General features: G+C 39.0%; 2 protein-coding genes across 7 annotated transcripts in view; one reads left to right on the top strand and one right to left on the bottom strand.

The window, feature by feature from the left end:
* The window catches only part of LOC127510688 (gastrula zinc finger protein XlCGF7.1-like), a 201,910-nt gene that overhangs the window by 143,120 nt on the left and 40,842 nt on the right, over positions 1 to 17,948 (top strand). The gene's annotated exons all lie outside the window — the stretch shown is intronic.
* Positions 8,681 to 17,948, bottom strand: part of LOC127510601 (gastrula zinc finger protein XlCGF8.2DB-like) — a 142,725-nt gene continuing 133,457 nt past the window's right edge. The window contains exons 1-3 of one of the 3 annotated variants that reach the window (XM_051890360.1): positions 12,678 to 13,103; positions 11,621 to 11,753; positions 8,681 to 9,721 (exon numbers count right to left, since the gene is read on the bottom strand). In XM_051890360.1, the coding sequence (XP_051746320.1) occupies positions 8,808 to 9,721; positions 11,621 to 11,705 (999 nt within the window). In that variant the 5' untranslated portion in view covers positions 11,706 to 11,753; positions 12,678 to 13,103 and the 3' untranslated portion in view covers positions 8,681 to 8,807. Of the gene's footprint in view, positions 9,722 to 11,620; positions 11,754 to 12,677; positions 13,104 to 17,948 lie in introns of those variants that run through there. The other 2 variants (XM_051890361.1, XM_051890359.1) reach the window with 2 other exon arrangements.

Here is a 17,948-nt window from a genome sequence, read left to right as displayed (position 1 = left end):
TTTTTTTTTGCTTCTAAAACAGCCATCAATGTTGTTTGATAGCAATAAACAAAATTCTTACTGTTCTTACAAACACTTTGTCACAACTCTAATGGAACAGTTCATGTTGTATGTTATTTAATTGTAATGGGGTGTTCACACCAGACGTGACTTGCGCGAATAAATCGCGCTATTCACGCGTAGTTGGACGCTTGAACATTTTGAGTTTACTCGCTTCATTCGCGTGTGAAATTCACTTCACAACAGATGCAAATTCGCGTCATGAGAGGGGCTTCTGCCAGGCGGCTCGTCTCATTTCTGCACACTTCCTCTGAATAAACACATCAACTCGTCAGCGGGAAAGTAGTTGTAAAATACGGCAAATAAGCTCAATTTGCCGGCTTTAGCTAGCTTGTAGTCTCAATATGTGTATATATAGCTCAAATTGAGTAAAGAGTGTTTTTTACAACTTACCAGATTGTCCGACCTTCTCACTCACTTTCTTCCAAGCAAAATTCTTTTTATTCCTGTTTCTAAAAAAGTACAAAGATGTATCGTACAGCGAGGATGATTTTGTCCTCCATGTTGTTTCGGATTTCTGCCTCCTCACGCTACGTCATCACTACTAGAGCGAGCTCCTGATTGGTTAACGCGGCGCGAATTTTCACCAAAGTTCAGATTTTTCAACTCGCGCGAATCACGTCATTCACGCGAATCGCGCCGCAGGATGTCTATTCGCGTCTTTGCATTGACTTAACATGTAAATCACTCGCGCTTAACGCTTTATTCGCGTCTGGTGTGAACGCACCATCAGTCTTAGACTCATTTTTGAGATGTTGGTATTTCACCATTAAGTACTATGCATATATTCTTGCATTCTCAAAAATAAACATCCTATTTCTGCAATATAAATATGTAGTCAAAAGTTTAGCCATATGTCTTGACCTTTACCTTTTTGTTTTTTTTTCTCTATTTTTGGCATTTTCACCTTTTTATTTAGATAGGACAGGAAGCGAAGTGGGAAAGAGAGGGGGATGGGATCGGGAAAGGTCCACAAGCTGGGACTCGAACTCGGGACACCAGACCCCAACAGTGCCATATGTCAGTGCGCTGCCCACAAGGCTATCGGTACCAACTGTTTTTCTACTTGGCAAATAGCACACTTACGTAACTCGCTATGCTTCTAACCACACAAGTTTGCGATGCTGTTTGCGAATGTTCGTTTGAACTATGGTTTCAGGAAACACCAAATCGTTTGGGTACACTCTCAACCTATCTGATGATAAAACCCATTCAAAATCACTTTCAGGTCTTGGAGTGTCTACTAATGAGCCGATGATCTGAATCAGCTATGTTTGATTAGGGTGACATTCAAAACATGCAGTCCTGTAGGAGCTCCTGGAATGTTCCATGGGAACCCCTTCATTACAGAATCAGTATCATATTTAATAGTTGTAAATACCAATATACCAGTATAGACAATATAACCTAACAGTGACTGCAGAATCAAAGTGTAGTTCGGATTTTTTATTTTGAAAGTTGCATCTCTTCGCTGCAACTTTCGCTGTTTACGGCTGCAGTTGTTTTGCATAGTGGGCATGTCTTGTATGCAACACATTAGGGTGTTGCACCCTGGAAACATTTTCTGTGCGCTTCCTGGCATCTCTAAACAAAAGTAAAAATGACATTAAAACCTTAATACAGCTTGTTTTATGCAAGATCTAGTAACAAGAGTACAAGTAACTTTTTAAAACTAGGTTGTTACTATAAAGGCGGATACTACTGGCTAGCCTAGCCACATGGGCAGGTTTCATTGGCTCCAGCTCCATTCTTTCTGTGGCAGGCACAGCGTTAAAATGCATGTACAATACATAAATTAGCAATACACACTCATAAGCAATCATGGCTATCGGTGTTACTTGGAAAGGCTAACCTGCTGTTCTTTGATAGGCTGATAAGTCAACGTCACTCTTCATCTTTGATGTGGCGTGAACCTGCAAGCACATGTAAAATTGTTTGGTGATGTAAGGCTTTGGGCTACATGGAAATGTAGTTCCTTACTGAAAAATTACCATGTTGTACATTAAAATTTTACTTTATTGTAATCTTTCAGCAATAATTTTAAAAATTATTCATAAAGAAATAAACTAATTATACAACCCTACAAACGCAAAAACAAAATCTTGTTTATAATAGTTTTGTTTATTTGTGTTATTAAAAACACACATTTTAAACTTAATTTTAACCATTTTTGTTGTTTTGTTCTCCAAATTAGATTTTCCCAGAGTCAAACTTTAATGTTTCCAGTACAATCTTCAATATAACAGGACTGTGTCTCCTTGGATTCACCTTGAAACGGGCTCTATGTATGCGCAACTTCCGCGTTTAACACTTTATGGTAGAGTCGTCTAAGTTTACTCTTTGTTTTGCCCAAAAGTTACAATCAATGATGTGCAAAGAATTGTCCGGATGTGCAGAACAACTTGAGAAAGGTTTCAAGTTATATGTGTTGTTTTATCTCTGCAATTATGAAGGTAAGTTTAGCTAGCCTGAACTAGCAGGGCTAACATAGCAGCCATTATTTTCACGATCCGTCCAGCAGCAGGCGTTAGTAGAAATGTTTGACATTTAATGTATTTGTAATTTTGTCTTAAAGTGTCAGGTAAAAACAGGGCCACAAATGAGATGTCAGTGAGAGCTCATTGCTACCGCTCTATGAAGAAAGCAGAGACGCCACACCAACTGAGAGTTGCTGGAGCATCTATATCATTAAAAAAAACACTGTAGATTGACAGTAAACCCAAATGATGTATAACTTTTTATTATTCTAAATGTTTTTAGACAGTATTTTATATAGTAAATGTGTACCATGGTAAACAAAGTGATGTCAAGCACAAAGTCGGGACAGTGCGCCTCAAGAGATTAAAATATTTGTTTCACAAATCTATTTGTTGACAATTTCATTTCAAATTATATCAGTACAGTGAATGATATGAAGGGTTTATTCTACGTACAGTATAAAACAAAAATGATTGGTTTCAGGTGATTATACAGTAATGAAAAACAGTTATAGATATTCCATTCCATTTCTGCCTGTCTAATTCTGCTTCTACAGTGTTACCAATTGCTTGCCCAGACATTATTCTACTCCTGATACCACTCCCTCCGAATTAGCAATGGCCTCAGAATGGTTAGCTGGCCCAGTGTATTGTGATTCACTGAAGCGTCCGGAAACTTACCATTAGTTGTTACGTGTGCTTCAGTGGAAAATAAATGCCGTCTATATTGCCATGTCAAATTGAGCCCGAATCAGACCCAGATAGCAGTAATGATGAAGAGGGTCAAGCAGAACCTCTGCAAGCACGGTTTTTAAAGGAAGTTTCTGAATGGTAAGTATTTCCGTTTGTGTCAAAGTGTTTAGATATGCTGCCACTTGTAAATGTTACTGCTGTTTATGTTAGCGTTCAATATACGGTTTTATCCTGATTAAAGCTTCACTGTAGCCGAGTACGTGACTGAGTAATAGCATTTTTGTTAAGGTCTCGTTTAATTTATAGCATGAACAACTGAAGAGTTTGGTTCCACAACACGATAAATGCCATTTTTTTTAAAAACTGAGTTTCCGCCAAAATCAGTATTGTATCTGGTCGGTACTGAAAAGTCATTTATTAATTTTGCGCAAAATGCGATATCCGTCGTGTTATTCTGTCATGTTTTCTCCTTTTCTTTCCAAAACGCAACAAACGCCACTCTCCTTTCTCTGCAGAATGCGATATATCCGCTCAACCAATCACAGCGCACCATTCCATGCACTGTAAACAGTAATAGCGGCGCTCTGAGTACACCCGGCAAAACTTTTGAACAGGATGACGATGTCCAAATTTTTCTTATTTTGTTTAAATATCTTTTTCTTTTTTAGTACTGCCCTTCGGAAGCAACAGAAGATACTTGCATGTTTCCCAGAAGACAAATTAAGTACAATTTACCTTGATCTTTAAATTTAAAATATCGAGTTTCCGCCAGACCGCCTTCCGTATTCTTCAAAAAGCTTACGCTGTTTGTCCTACGCCTTCCCTATTCAACACCAGTTCCATTTTTTTCCCATAATTTTGAATACGGAAGGTGGTCTGGCAGAAGCTCGATATTTTACTTCATAACTTGTTAAATATAGATATTTTTCTTACACAAATGCATCACTTCGCTTCAGAAGGCCTTTATTAACTCTCCAGAGCCATGTGGAATATGTTTATGATGGATGGATGTGGATGGAGACGCTTTCTTCAGCTCATACTCGTTTGGTAACGTATAGTGCCATTATAAAGCTCAGATGCATCAGGATATTTATTAATATTTCTCCGATTGTCTTCCTCAGAATGAAGAAAGTCATATACATCTAGGATGGCTTGAGGGTAAGTAAAGTTTGGGGTAATTTACACTTGAAAGTGAACTAATCCTTTATTGTAAATATACAATTTAGTCTTTTATTAATTGTGATCTCGGATTTTGTCAAAGTTACATTATTACACCATTACATGGCACCAAACACTGTCTTTATGAGTGAGTCACGAAGTTCAGTAGCGAAGACTTTTATATTAACCTACGAATCGATTGTGAACACATAGGCTATGGAACAAGATGAATCAACTGACAAATGCAGTCATTGTCAAAGCACCGGAAAACCCCTTGACTGTTAAAATGACAAAGTATTGCAGTGGACATTTAAAACAAATTTTTATTATGAACATAGGACCTAAAGGAAAATGTTATATATACATGCAGGTAATACACTCACTCACTCACTCGAACTTTGACAGTACTATACTCTACGCAGTGCAGTAAACCTTTTTTTTTTTTTTTTTTAACTGTCAGCCAATAGCCTCTTAGGTTGTTTTCAGACTTGGTCCTTTTCAGGGGTCTGAGCATGGTTCACATGATTTTTGACCCATATGTGAACACTCCAAAAAATTTCAGACCCCTTTCTTTTCCAAAGAGGTCTACAGAAAGAAGGATTAATCTGGATCTATTGAGGAATAAAGGGAAACCGTGTACACAACACAAATGTTCTAAAAGCTGGCAAAGGAGTGTTGGTGACACGTCAACAACACTGTGAACCCAAATAAGATGGGCTTACTCAAAAAATATGAGGTAATCAGTTACATAAAATTTTTTGAGTTATGTTCCCAATTTTAAGTAAGCAGAACTATCAAGTTTTGAGTTTGTAGTACTCATGCATGATAATTGCTCCTAACTTGAAGTACTGAGTTAGCTAACTCATACACTTTGATAGCAATTAACATAAAATATTTACTTAATTCACTTTTTTTATTTTGAGCTCTTCCAAATCAAATGACTTATTTACTTCACTGTAAACCCTAATAAGAAAATTCAGAAAAAGCCAACTTGCTAATTTGCTAACATGTTAACAATAGCAATGGTATAACACTTACTGAATGAATACAGCAACTTAAAACATGTAACTTACCTGCTCTCAAACCAAGCCGAATGCACCACTTGTCACCATGATGGTAACTCTCCAAAAACCAACATTGACAGAAACTCTTCTAATTAATAACAAAACATTAATCACTACTAAATCTCCCTTATCTATTCATTTTGCACAAAAAACATTATATAATACTTAATTTTAGCGTTTACTCTCCCTTTCAAGTGCCATTTTGAGCATTAGGGTTTACAGTGAATCCACTGCTAAACATGTGAATGTTAAGGACTACATGAACTGTTTTAAATGCCAAGGGCTGTTAAGACGAAAATCACTTTGGAGGCATATGTCAAGGTGCAACCTGACCAAGAAGTGCCAGGTCACAAAACAAGGTAGATCCAGAGTTCAAGCACTCTGTACTTACGCGTATAGCCTGTTCCTGATAGAGTAACAAACAAATGATGGAAACTGATCAGTGAGATGAAGCAAGATGAAGCAACACATGTGGTTAAAAGTGATACATGCATCATCAAATTTGGAGAACACTTGTGCAACAAAATGGGGAGCAACAAAACCAAGCACGAATACATCAGAACTAAAATGCATGAGGCTTGAAGTTTGTTGGTGTGTGCTAGGAAAGAGGGAAAGCTGCAAAGTATTAAAGACTTTTTCATAACCACAAACTTCTATCATGTCATCAAAGCTGTTAAAGATACCTTGGGATTCCGAGATTATAATGAGGTCTTCACGGTTCCAGCTTTGGCATTAAAACTGGGGCACAACCTTAAAAAATGGCCGATATTGCAGAATGTGAAGCAGTGATCACAGGAGAGGAAAATGATGTCCGAAATGTAAAAATGTTTAAGCAAATGTATATCAGTAAATGGAATGAATATACTGTATATAACTGAGTATTATCGGCATAGCATTGGAAAATAATTCCATGTTTTCTTATAATATTGCAGAGTGGCAGCATCTATATTGAAAATAGCAGAGGGCCTAACACAGATCCTTGCGGCACTCCATAATTCACTGGCGTTATCTTAGATTTTTCCCGTTTAAATGGACAAAATGGTGACCGTCTGATTGGTACGATCTAAATCACCTTAATGCCTGTCCATAAATACCAGCGTAATTTTGTAGTTGATCTAAGAGTATTTTATGATCTAAAGTGTCAAACGCAGCACTAAGATCAAGTAACACTAGTATTGAGATACAGCCTTGGTCAAAGGAGCACAATTGCCCGACAACGTTTTCTAGTATTTTAGACATAAATGGAAGATTTGAACTGGGACATTTGAACATTTGGATCTAATTGTAGTTTCTTAATGAGGGGCTTAATATCTGCTAGCTTGAATGGTCTTGGGACATGACCTAGAGAAAAAGAGGAGTTAATAATATTGAGAAGAGGCTCTTCTGCTACAGGTAACAACTCTTTCAGCAGTTTAGTGTGTATTGGGTCTAATAAACATGTTGGTTTAGATGCAATGATAAGTTTATTTAGCTCTTCCTGTCCTATAGTTGTAAAGCACTGCAACTGTTCTTGAGGGGCAATAATTGAGGCTGAATCATAAAACACTGTCAAAGGTTGTACATTTACAATTGTATTTCTGATGCTTTCGATTTTCTCAGTGAATAAATTCATAAAATCATTACTACTAAACTGTAATGGAATATTTTGTTCTAGGGATGTCTGTTTATTCATTAATCTAGCCACTGTACTAAGCAATAACCTTGGATTGTTTTGATTATTTTCTACAAGTTTGCGGAGATGTTCGGTTCTGGCTGCTTTTAGAGCCTTTTTATAACGGGAAGTGCTGTCTTTCCACGCAATTCTAAAGACCTCTAAACGAGTTTCTCTCCTTTTGCGCTCTAAGATCTTCAACAAACAGGGCTTTATCAACGTTGACCAATAGGTCTGAGAGAAAGTCTGTGTGACCATCCTGCATAATCTGGGTCACAAAAATATGTGTGTGTGTATATTTCTATTTACATACAGTATATATAAGTTTTATTTATATTACTTTAATTATAATGAGTTTGCACGGAACAGAACGGAGTGGCAGTTGAGAGTTGAGAGTTGTCATGATGACTGTGTGGCATCCTCAAAACAACACAGAGGATCACTTGAATGACACCGTTTAGTCTCTCTCACTCTCACTTGTTGATAAAGGAGTACTACATCTGCAAACTCTTTTAGGAAATCAACATAGGGCCCTGGAGGTCTATAAACGGTAGCCAAACCAAGAGATAGTAGCGACTTTTTTCTTATATTTGAGTGTGTAATATTTAGCACAAGCACTTCAAATGAATTGAACCTGTGTTCTGTTGTCTGAGTAATGTTAAGAATATCTCTGTAGATTGTTGCAACACCACCACCATGACCAATCAGACGGGGCTCGTGCTTATAACAGTATCCAGGTGGACTAGACTCATTAAGACCGAAATAATCATTTAGTTTAAGCCAGGTTTCAGTAAGGCAAATTACATCAAGACTATTATCTGTGATCATTTCATTTACAATAACAGCCTTAGGTGTCAGTGATCTAATGTTTAGGAGCCCTAGCTTTAGAAATTGTTTTTGTTCAGTAATTTTGCGAATTTGCGAATCAGATTTTTTCTAGATCCTATAGGTTTATTGTTAGATCTCACTATTCGGGGAATAGACAGTTTCTATAGACCGTACTTACACTCACATTTCTATCAATTAAGTGGGTAGAACACAGACTGTGATTTGAGGTTTGACTTACTAGTCATACGATGCGAAGCATCTTGGATGTGTTCTCCGACAGAAGATCCGCTCCTATTCTGTTGGGGTGCAGGCCATCAGCACGGAAGAGCGTAGGTCGCTCCCAGAAAAGATTCCAATTATTTACAAAGAACATTGTCTTAGGAGGATGACCTGCCGACTGGGACCTTTGAGCCACCCTCCTTGTCTCCTACACTACAATCTACATCAACATCTATTACATCAACACCATGTACATTAACATCTGCGTCATTACCACCAGCTATGTCAACCTCTATAATGAATCAAAGTTTTTGATCAAATCTTTTGAATGAATTATTCAATGTCAAATAGATTTTAAGTCACTTGTCGCCACCTAGCACTGTAACGATATCGATACAACTGTTTTTTGAAGTGCCAAGTTACTTTTAAAAGCTGATTTGCTCTGTTTTAATCGCTAACGTAGACTTCTGAGTTTATATCCAATAACTTTTTCCAGTACCAGGATTAAGAACCACTGATCTAAACGCCACTTGGGATCTTAGTAAACCTCAAGGTTTGCTTTATTTATGCAATTCATTTCACAGTGATGGCACATGAAATTACTTAATTCCTTACAGTAAAACTCATTCTGCAATGATGACGTATAAAACAGTTCTCTCATACATGAATCCTCATGTGGTACTTAAGGGTTACCTTATATCCAAAAGTCTTTTCACATAAATGACATCTAAACAACTTCTCTCCAGTGTGAGTTCTCATGTGTTTTTTAAGGTTTCCTGTCAGAGTGAAACTTATTTCGCACTGTTGGCAGGTGAAAAGGCTCTGTCCAGTGTGAATTTTCATGTGGTTTACAAGATTTCCATGTTGACTGAAGCTCTTTCCACATTGAGGACACGTGTAAGGCTTCTCTCCAGTGTGAACTCTCATGTGCCTGTTAAGGCTTCCTCTATGATTGAATCTGTGTCCACACTGTTGGCACATAAAAGGACTCTCTCCAGTGTGAATTCTCATGTGTTCTTCAAAGTGTCCTTTTTGATTAAAACTCTTTCCACACTGAGTGCACATGTAGGGTTTCTCTCCAGTGTGAACTCTCATGTGCCTGTTAAGGCTTTCTTTTCGAGTGAATCTGTTTCCACACTGTTGGCAGGTATAAGGTTTCTCTCCAGTGTGAACGCTCATGTGGTCTTTAAAGTGTCCTCTTTGATTGAAACTCTTTCCACAATGAGGACACGTGTAAGGCTTCTCTCCAGTGTGAGTTCTCATGTGCCTGTTAAGGCTTCCTCTTTGATTGAATCTGCTTCCACACTGTTTGCAGATAAATGGGCTCTCTCCAGTGTGAATTCTCATGTGCTCTTTAAAGTGTCCTTTTTGATTGAAACTCTTTCCACACTGTTGGCAGATGAACTGACTTCTAGTCCCTGTCTCTTGAGTTCCTTTTAGTGAGGAAGTCTTTTCAGGCTGTGAGCAACTAAAAGATTTTTCTCCAATTATGAAATTATGATGATGGATATATTGATCTTTCTCTTCCATTATATTCCGTACCTCAGCCTCCTCTTTCAGTGCCATCAGGTCTAAAAAAAAAAAAAAAAAGACAATGTTAACCCCACTTTAATGGCACAAAGCAACAGACATCAAAACATTTGACATGTAAAGCATCAAAACCAACATTCAACTTGATTGTATACCCACTAAGCTACTGAAAGAGGTGTTTCATGTAATCTGAGAAGGCTTCTCAATATTGCTAATTCTTCACTCGCTTTAGGGCAAGTCTCAACCCAGGAGATCTGATATCAGTTACAATAAACTTAGCCACTATGTTATGACTGTCTTAAGAACTAGTTTGACCAACTGGCAGTTAACCAAGGGGTAATCTGTCTAACCTTTCCAATTCAAATTAGAAAAAAAAAAGAAAAGATAACTAAGTTTTAAGACTAGTCTAAGCAGTTTATGCAACCAGCCTCTGGTTAATTATAGACTGATCTCAATCTTCTATGGTATGGGTGGCCAACCCTGTTCCTGGACGGCAACCTTCCTGCACTCTTCAGTTCCAACCCTGCACCAACACACTAAACTTTTATACCTTAAACACCTTGACTAGCTGATTCAGGTGTGAAGCAAAACTCTGCAGGACGGTAGCCCTTGAGGAGAAAGGATGGAGACCCCTGTTTGAGGGTTTAAGACGCAGCAAAAATAAATAAAAAAATTAAGAAACGGGGAAAGAAACGGGGACAAACTCTCTGCACAACCATCAGATCAAAAACTCATCACACAGTAATGTAATGATTTAGTAAAAGAAAACTGGCAATATTTTTGTCAGGGGGGGAGCTGAATATGTTTGATATATATTAACATATATACAATGCCTCGAAAGCTGAACCTGAAAGCAAAACACTCACAGATGCAAGTGAGAGAGCACAGAACAAAACAAAAGAAAAACAAAACAATGATATAAAATATCCATCATACTATTTGTTTAGAATATCTGAAAAGTAAGATCTTCTGAATTGAACCATGTTCAGTTTTGCAGAAAAACAGTATTGTGATGAATTTCAGTGAGGATTTGGTTAAATACCTTGGATTTTGCTGTGGATAACTTGGTGATACCACAACTAACATATTTGAAAATATTAGAAACATTTGTGTGTTGAATGATGTTATAACGTTACTCTGTGCGTTCGCTCGGCGGCTGCTGTGAGACACTTGTTGAACACTGCAGTAAGATCGATATTAGAATATCATATTAAATGCTGTATGGATTGTGTCGTTAAATGGCATGCAATTAATTTTAAAGGAAATTATATGATGGAGAAAATGCTGTATTGCTGTTACTAAAAATAAAGCTGCATCTGATTATGCTTTGGTAGTCACTTGACAAAATAGTGTTTTTCTCTGAGGCATGGTAAAGCATGGTACTCACGGAAAATCAAGAAAATGGGATTCAAAACAATAAGACTAAAAGTGTTGAGTTATATAACAAATGATTAGTTTTCTGTCTATAAATGTATCCAAACAGTTGTTACCTTCTCTAAAAAAAAACATAAAATATGAAAGTGTCTTTGGTGTTTCCGTGGTTTCTACAAAATAAAACGGAAATCGAGGGTAACGCAGCTATGGTGTCATGGACATAGTAAAATGGCTTATTTCTCTGGATTTAAACATTCTTGGAAACATCTGAGATAATGTAAGTACACAAGCCAACAAAATATAGTATCGATATGCTCATCCCTATGGAGAACCTCACAGCAAATATAATTCTCAAAGATGGATCAGTACCAACTGTTTGTGATCCAACACATCCAGAACACACAAGTATGGCACTTTATATTTTGTGAGTGTTTGCAAATCGCCTTCCTGACATTGCTTGTTAGGATGCTGCACAGTTTTTTTTTTTCAGCATTAGTATTTTTGATCATTTTCACCACTGGACATTTTAATAAGAATCTCTGAGAAGCTTTGAGAATGAAACCAACCTGTTTGTTCCTCAGTGTCATCTTGTTTCACTCTGAATGTTTCTTCAATCTTCAAGTCTTCACTCTCCTCTTTAATAAACGCCATCTTTATAATAGTGTCATGTGGATCTCAGTCGCTTCACCAGGAGTTTTTCTGTGTGTTTGAACAATTTGTCATATTTAAGATGAGGATAATTAACAGAAAGAAAAATAAATCCAAACTAAATCTCTGGGTGCGTCTCAATCAGCTCCCTAGTTCAGTAGTCAGCACACTGGTAAGGGAGTTAGAGTGAGAGTTAATGACTTAACTCACCTGATTAGACAAAAAACACTCAAATTAATAACAGAATGCGAATTATACAAACTATTTAAGATTTACATTTAGTATTTATTGATTTGAAGATTATATTTACTACACTTTCATATAAAAAAAAAAAAAAACATTTGAGTTGCACTTTATTTTTACAGTATGTGCACTAACGTACTTTACAGTACTTACCACAAGAAAGTACTGGTAATATTAGATAACTACAAGGGTTAAGTTTAGGGTAAGGGATAAGTTCAGGGTTAGTTTATAGTTATTACCCTGCTATTGTACTTACTATAATAAGTACTTAGTATGTACATGGGTTACAGTGCTGTAAAATAAATTTGCTGATGGTTTGTAAAGTTATTATTTCTCATATTTGTGTTTGTTGTTCTCGTTGTTACACAGTTTTAACCAGCAGGTGTCGCCAGCGTGAGGTGATTCGAGCGCTCAGAATCACTGAATCATTTCGCGAAGCATTTGATTCAACTGCCTCGGAGTTTCTCTTCTCCACCATCACTCGCCAGAGACCGAACGAAGATAAGATAAAATGATTCACGATAGGGAGCGAAAAGAGACGCATCTTTTCTAATACTCACGTGTGGATGTTATTTAACATTACTTAACAAAAATAATGTATGTATGTTTGATGAAGTATTACAATGTTAAATTCAATAATACTTAAGTTATCTTACGTCGCATGTAAACCTATAAAAATGCCTGAACGTTTTGTATCGATTAAAACACCGTAAAATGCTTAAAAACACATACCTTTCTTCAGCCGAACAACAGACGCAGGAGCGCGGCGCAGCCTTATGGCGTCATATCGTACGACCAAAATAAAAGTCCTGTTCACACTCTTCTGTCTACAATCATAATTAGATTATTAGTTTACAATCTATTTAAGTACATAGTGAAATATTGCCCAATCATTTGATGAATATATTATTAACTACTAAAGAAAGAGTGTGTGCTTTTTGATTAAAATTAAAACTACAATGTTTGAGATACCAGATAAATTAGATTAAAATGCAATAGTGCCAAATGTGATTTGAGTTTAAAAAGTGTTTAAGTGTATGAATTAATAAAGCCGAATTCACAAGCATGAGTACTTCAAGCATTAATATGGTCTCATTTCAAAGCAGACACTTGGCAGTTTGTCATTAAGTCAGAATTAATTATTGTCCTAATGAAAAAATAGTTATAAAGAGCTTAAATGTTTGGTAAGGTTATTAGAAATGTATTTTTATGAACATAAAATTGAAATAGTTTCAGTCTAGAAACTGCAGCTAAAGCCTCCTGACCATGTTCTATTTAAAATCTGAAGATGATTACTCTAAAAACTCTGAGGTTTATTAAATATATGTAAACCATGTCATGTGATTATATTTAGAGAAGACTCTAAAATGAATAAACTGATGTTTATATACATCTTCTAAGCATCCATTAAGTGTATTGTCCCTTGTTTTGTGGTGCAAGATGCCCCATTCAGTTTCAGTCTCTCCTGCACACATTCACACCTCTTCAGCCTGGATATGACTCTAATAATTATTCTTTTGACTTTATTATATTTACTGATTTTTAAACCAAAGTTTTGATTTTGTCCCTCCATTGACAGTCCACACAACCAAAACATTCTGGATCCAAAGAGATAATAAAACATAGGAACAATAATCCGTATGTACCATATATATTTATGTATATATATATAGCAGTCTCTGTGGTTTTTAAGAGATTTAAATCCTGTTTAAAAGGTCATTCAAAGGTCTTGTAGAGAAAAAAGGTCTGTCTCATTTCTCCGTCTCAGGAGATCAAAAGACGTGTACCGTTAACCCATGGTTTTCCTCATGCGAATCACGATGTGTCATCTTTTCGACCATTAGTCTTGGGTTTACTGCCCAAAGTTGATGTTCTTCCTTAGCTTAGATTATTTCTTACAAGCTTGCGAGGCCATAAAGTACTTAGCTGGGGGTTTTGTTAGTTAGCTCAGACTGGATGGAGCCCAGAGTTAGGAACATCAGAGATTTTTTGCTCAAATCCAACACTTTTATTAATATTTATGGTGGCCGAAAGAGCTCACTGTGCTGTAACTGAAGAAAGCACATGCAAATAGAAAAAAACACAAGCAAATTAAGAAAACATCTTCATCAGTTTGACAATATCACCCAACAGAAGGATGCAGACAGATAAGTTTGTAAAACAGAGTTTATTGAACAGAGGCATGGATTTGGACAGGAATGCAGATTGGAGAGTATAAAAAATATCGAGATGAATAGTAGACTTAGATGGATAGTAATAAGTCTCTTTGCAGATGTGTGGAGTTGAAGCAGATGAAGGACAGGTGACAGATGACAGAAGATGGGTGAGTATTCCAAAGAAGCAGTTAAGTAACAGGTAAGGAGTCTTTAGTGTTCGTACAGACGAGACCAGACAAAGGAGTGCAGGAGAAGTGTCTCTTTATAGTAAGTGCTGATGATGAGGTGCAGGTGCCATGAATCAGAATTCCAGGAAGAGTGAACAAGTGGGTGGAGTGTGCTGATCTGGTGACAATGGAAGGTTAGTGGTCTGCGACGGTTATGACTCCGTGACAGTACCCCCTCCTCCAAGGGCGGCTCCTGACGGCCGGATTGGACAACGATGATGGGGCCTACCTCGACCCCTGGGCGACCTGGGTGTTCAGAGTGGAATTGCGCGAGGACCGTGGTCCTCCCAGTCGATGAGGTACTCCTGGGCCCCCGTTGCCATGTGTCGAAGATGGCCCAGACCCGGTAGATGGCTTCCTCGTCTGCTAGTTCAGGAAGAGGAAGTACCTCATCACCAATTCTGTGGGGAAAGACAAAGAGGGTTCAGTGTGAGGTTTAAGGAGTGACACATGAAATGATGGTGAGATGCGGTAGTGAAGGTTTAGCCTGTAGGTGACCTCATTGAGCTGCACGTGAGCTGAGTCCCATACTCTCTCACTCTGCTGGAACCAGTGGTTGACAGCTGGAACCTCCGAGGGCTCACTGGACCAGGGGAATAACGGAGGTTGGTATCCAAGGATACATTGAAACGGGGTAAGCCCAGTGGTGGATTGTCTGAAGGAGTTCTGGGTGTACCCCGCCCAGTGAAGGAACTGGCTCCAGCTGTCCTGGTTCTGGTGGCAGTAGGACCTCAGGTACCTCCCAATCTCCTGGATTTTCCATTCAGTCTGGCCGTTAATTTTGAGGGTGGTAACCAGAGGAGAGACTTACTGACACTACCAGCAGTTTGAAGAATGCTTGCCATACACGGGAGATGAATTGGGGACCACGAACTGATACAATGTCTTCAGGAAGGCCGAAGTGGCGGAACACATTTTAGAAGAGTGCTTCAGCAACTTCGAATGCAACTGGTAATTCTTTGAGAGGGATGAGTTTGCATGCCTTTGACAAGCGGTCAACGATGACAAACACACAGGTAGGATTGTCAGAAGGTGGGAGGTCAGTCATGAAGTCGATGCCCAGGTGAGACCATGGATAGTGTGGAATGGGCAGTGGAACCAGCTTTCCTTCAGGGAGTCTCCAGGGAGTGTTGATAATGGTGCAGACTGAGCATCCCTTGATGTATCAGGAGATATCTTGAGCCATTCCGGTGATCGGTGATAACCTCAAAATGGTTATTCTCTCCCTCCAGCCAGTGTCTCCACTCTTCTATAGCTAGCTTGATGGCTAAGAGCTCACGATTGCGATATCGTAATTCTGCTCCGCCGGAGACAGCTTCTTGGAATAGAAGGCACATAGATGGAGTCGTGGAGGATCACTCTGCCGCTGTGACAGCTCCAACCCCAGGTGGAAGAGATGTCAACCTTGACGATGAACAGGAAATCTAGATTGGGATGAACCAGGATCGGAGCAGTTTGGAATGCTTCTTGGAGCTGATGGACAGCTTTGATAGCAGATGGGTTCCAGAACAGAGACTTGGACTGGCCCTTGAGAAGAGAAGTGAGAGGTGAACTGAGCAGGGTGTAATTGTGGATAAACCTTCGGTAGAAGCTGGCAAATCCCAGGAAGTGTTGTAGTTCTTTGATGGTAGCTGGTTGAGGCCAGTTCCGGATAGTTTCCACCTTCCTCTGGTCCATCCTGATGCCATGTTAGTCAATGACATAACCCATGAAGTGTACAGAGGTGGTGTGGAACTTAAACTACTCCAGCTTGAGGTATAGATGATGGCAGAGCTTCTCAAGGACCTGCTTCACATGGAGGCGATGTTTGGCCAGGTTCCGGGAATATATGAGGATATCGTATTTGTATATGATGACGAATCGCTAGAGGAACTCCCGGAACACCTCATTCATGTAGCCCTAGAAGATGGAGGGTGAGTTGGACAGGCCATATGGCATACCCCGATATTCAGTGTCCAGAAGGTGTAACGAAGGCGGTCTCCCACTCATAACCTCGGCGTATATAAATGAGATTGTATGTGCTCCGCAGGTCCAGCTTGGAGAAGATCCGAGCTCCCCGTAGCTGTTCCAGAGGCACCGGGGACCAGAGGAGGTGGATAACTATACTTCACCGTTTGAGAGTTGAGATGACGGTAGTCGATGTGTGGCCGCAAGCCTATGTCCTTCTTTGCCATCAAGAAGAATCTGGAAGTGGCAGGGGATGTTGAAGATCGAATTAAGTATTGTTAAAGCACCTCCTGGATATAATACTCCATGCGATATACTTCTGCTCTGGGATGGACAGTGGATAAACTCTGTCTTTGGGCAGAGTTGCCCCAGGTAGCAGGTCGATTGCACAGTCCCATAGCCCAATTTGGAGGAAGTTGGGTAGCCAACCGCTTGCTGAATACATCCTGGAATGCCCGGTACTCTGGAGGAATCTCCACCTTGCTTTCAACCTCAGGACTCTCGACGGTGGCTGAATTGAGAAAGATAGATGGTGGTTCCTGGTCAGAGAAGGTTTGAGAACAAGGGATGGAAGGTTTGTGGACAGATGACAGGCAGGCATGAAAACAAGACTCACTCCACCACAGGATTTCACCGGTGTTCCAGTTAATACAAGGTTGGTGTTGTGACATCCACGGGTGTCCCAGGATGATATCCTCATTGTGCAAGCATTCTCAATTCCTGGGAGCAGCATTTCCTCCAGGAATTGAGTTTCTAGAGAGGCTGGGTTGAGATTAAGTTCCCCACGGAACCAGAGTCGATGAGGACTTGTGCTGAAACACAGATTTGTGGAGTTAAGATATGTACAGTTGTTCGTGATAAGGTAGCTATTTGAGGTGGAAGTTGAATAGTACATTGAACATTGAACATAGTACTCACCGCTGAGCATGGTGGTCGGACCAGGCAGGCTGTGATGATGTGACCTTCTCCCCCACAGTACAGGCATAGTTGATTGAGAATTCTTCTCTGACGCTCTGCATGTGTGGTAAGAGTGGTAAGAGTCCACCTGCACTGGTTCAGGTGGAAGGGCGACTGATGGTACGGAGGGCAGAGGATGCAAAGCGGGTTTAGGTAGAGAGCACGCTGTAAGACGTTGAGAAACTCTGATGGTCCTTTCATCTTGGAATTCAGTATATTCACAAAATGTGTTTCCATGTCATACAGACAGAACGACTCCAGACAGAGAAAGGCCCAGATTGAGAGGCTGCTTCTTCAAAATCTGCAGAGGACAGCTCCACCTCCCTCACAGAGGACAAGCTTTTCTTCCAAAGTCTGCTTCCTTCTGGGGCTGGGATGATACACCTATTTCCCGATTCAATACTATCAAGATACTTGGGTGCCAATACATTATGTATTTTAAACATCTTTTTACCTTACCGTTTTATGGACAGGCCTGACAAAACCATGAATTCAGACTTTATACAAATCAACATTGGTGGACGAAGTACACAAATCAAGTACTTGCGTAAAAGTAATATGTGTAATAAAATATTGCTCCAGTAAAAGTATCTAGTACTCCTTTTCAATTTTACTTGAGTCAAAGTACAAAAGTACTTAATTTTAATTGATGAATATTTACTTTGTAATTTTATATAGGCTACTTATATCATTTAATTATATAACATATACTTACA

This window comes from Ctenopharyngodon idella, chromosome 4 (assembly GCF_019924925.1).
Source record: "Ctenopharyngodon idella isolate HZGC_01 chromosome 4, HZGC01, whole genome shotgun sequence".
NCBI lineage: Eukaryota > Metazoa > Chordata > Actinopteri > Cypriniformes > Xenocyprididae > Ctenopharyngodon > Ctenopharyngodon idella.
The sequence above is the reverse complement of the archived record's forward strand: the minus strand, read 5'-3'. Positions and strand labels throughout refer to the sequence as shown.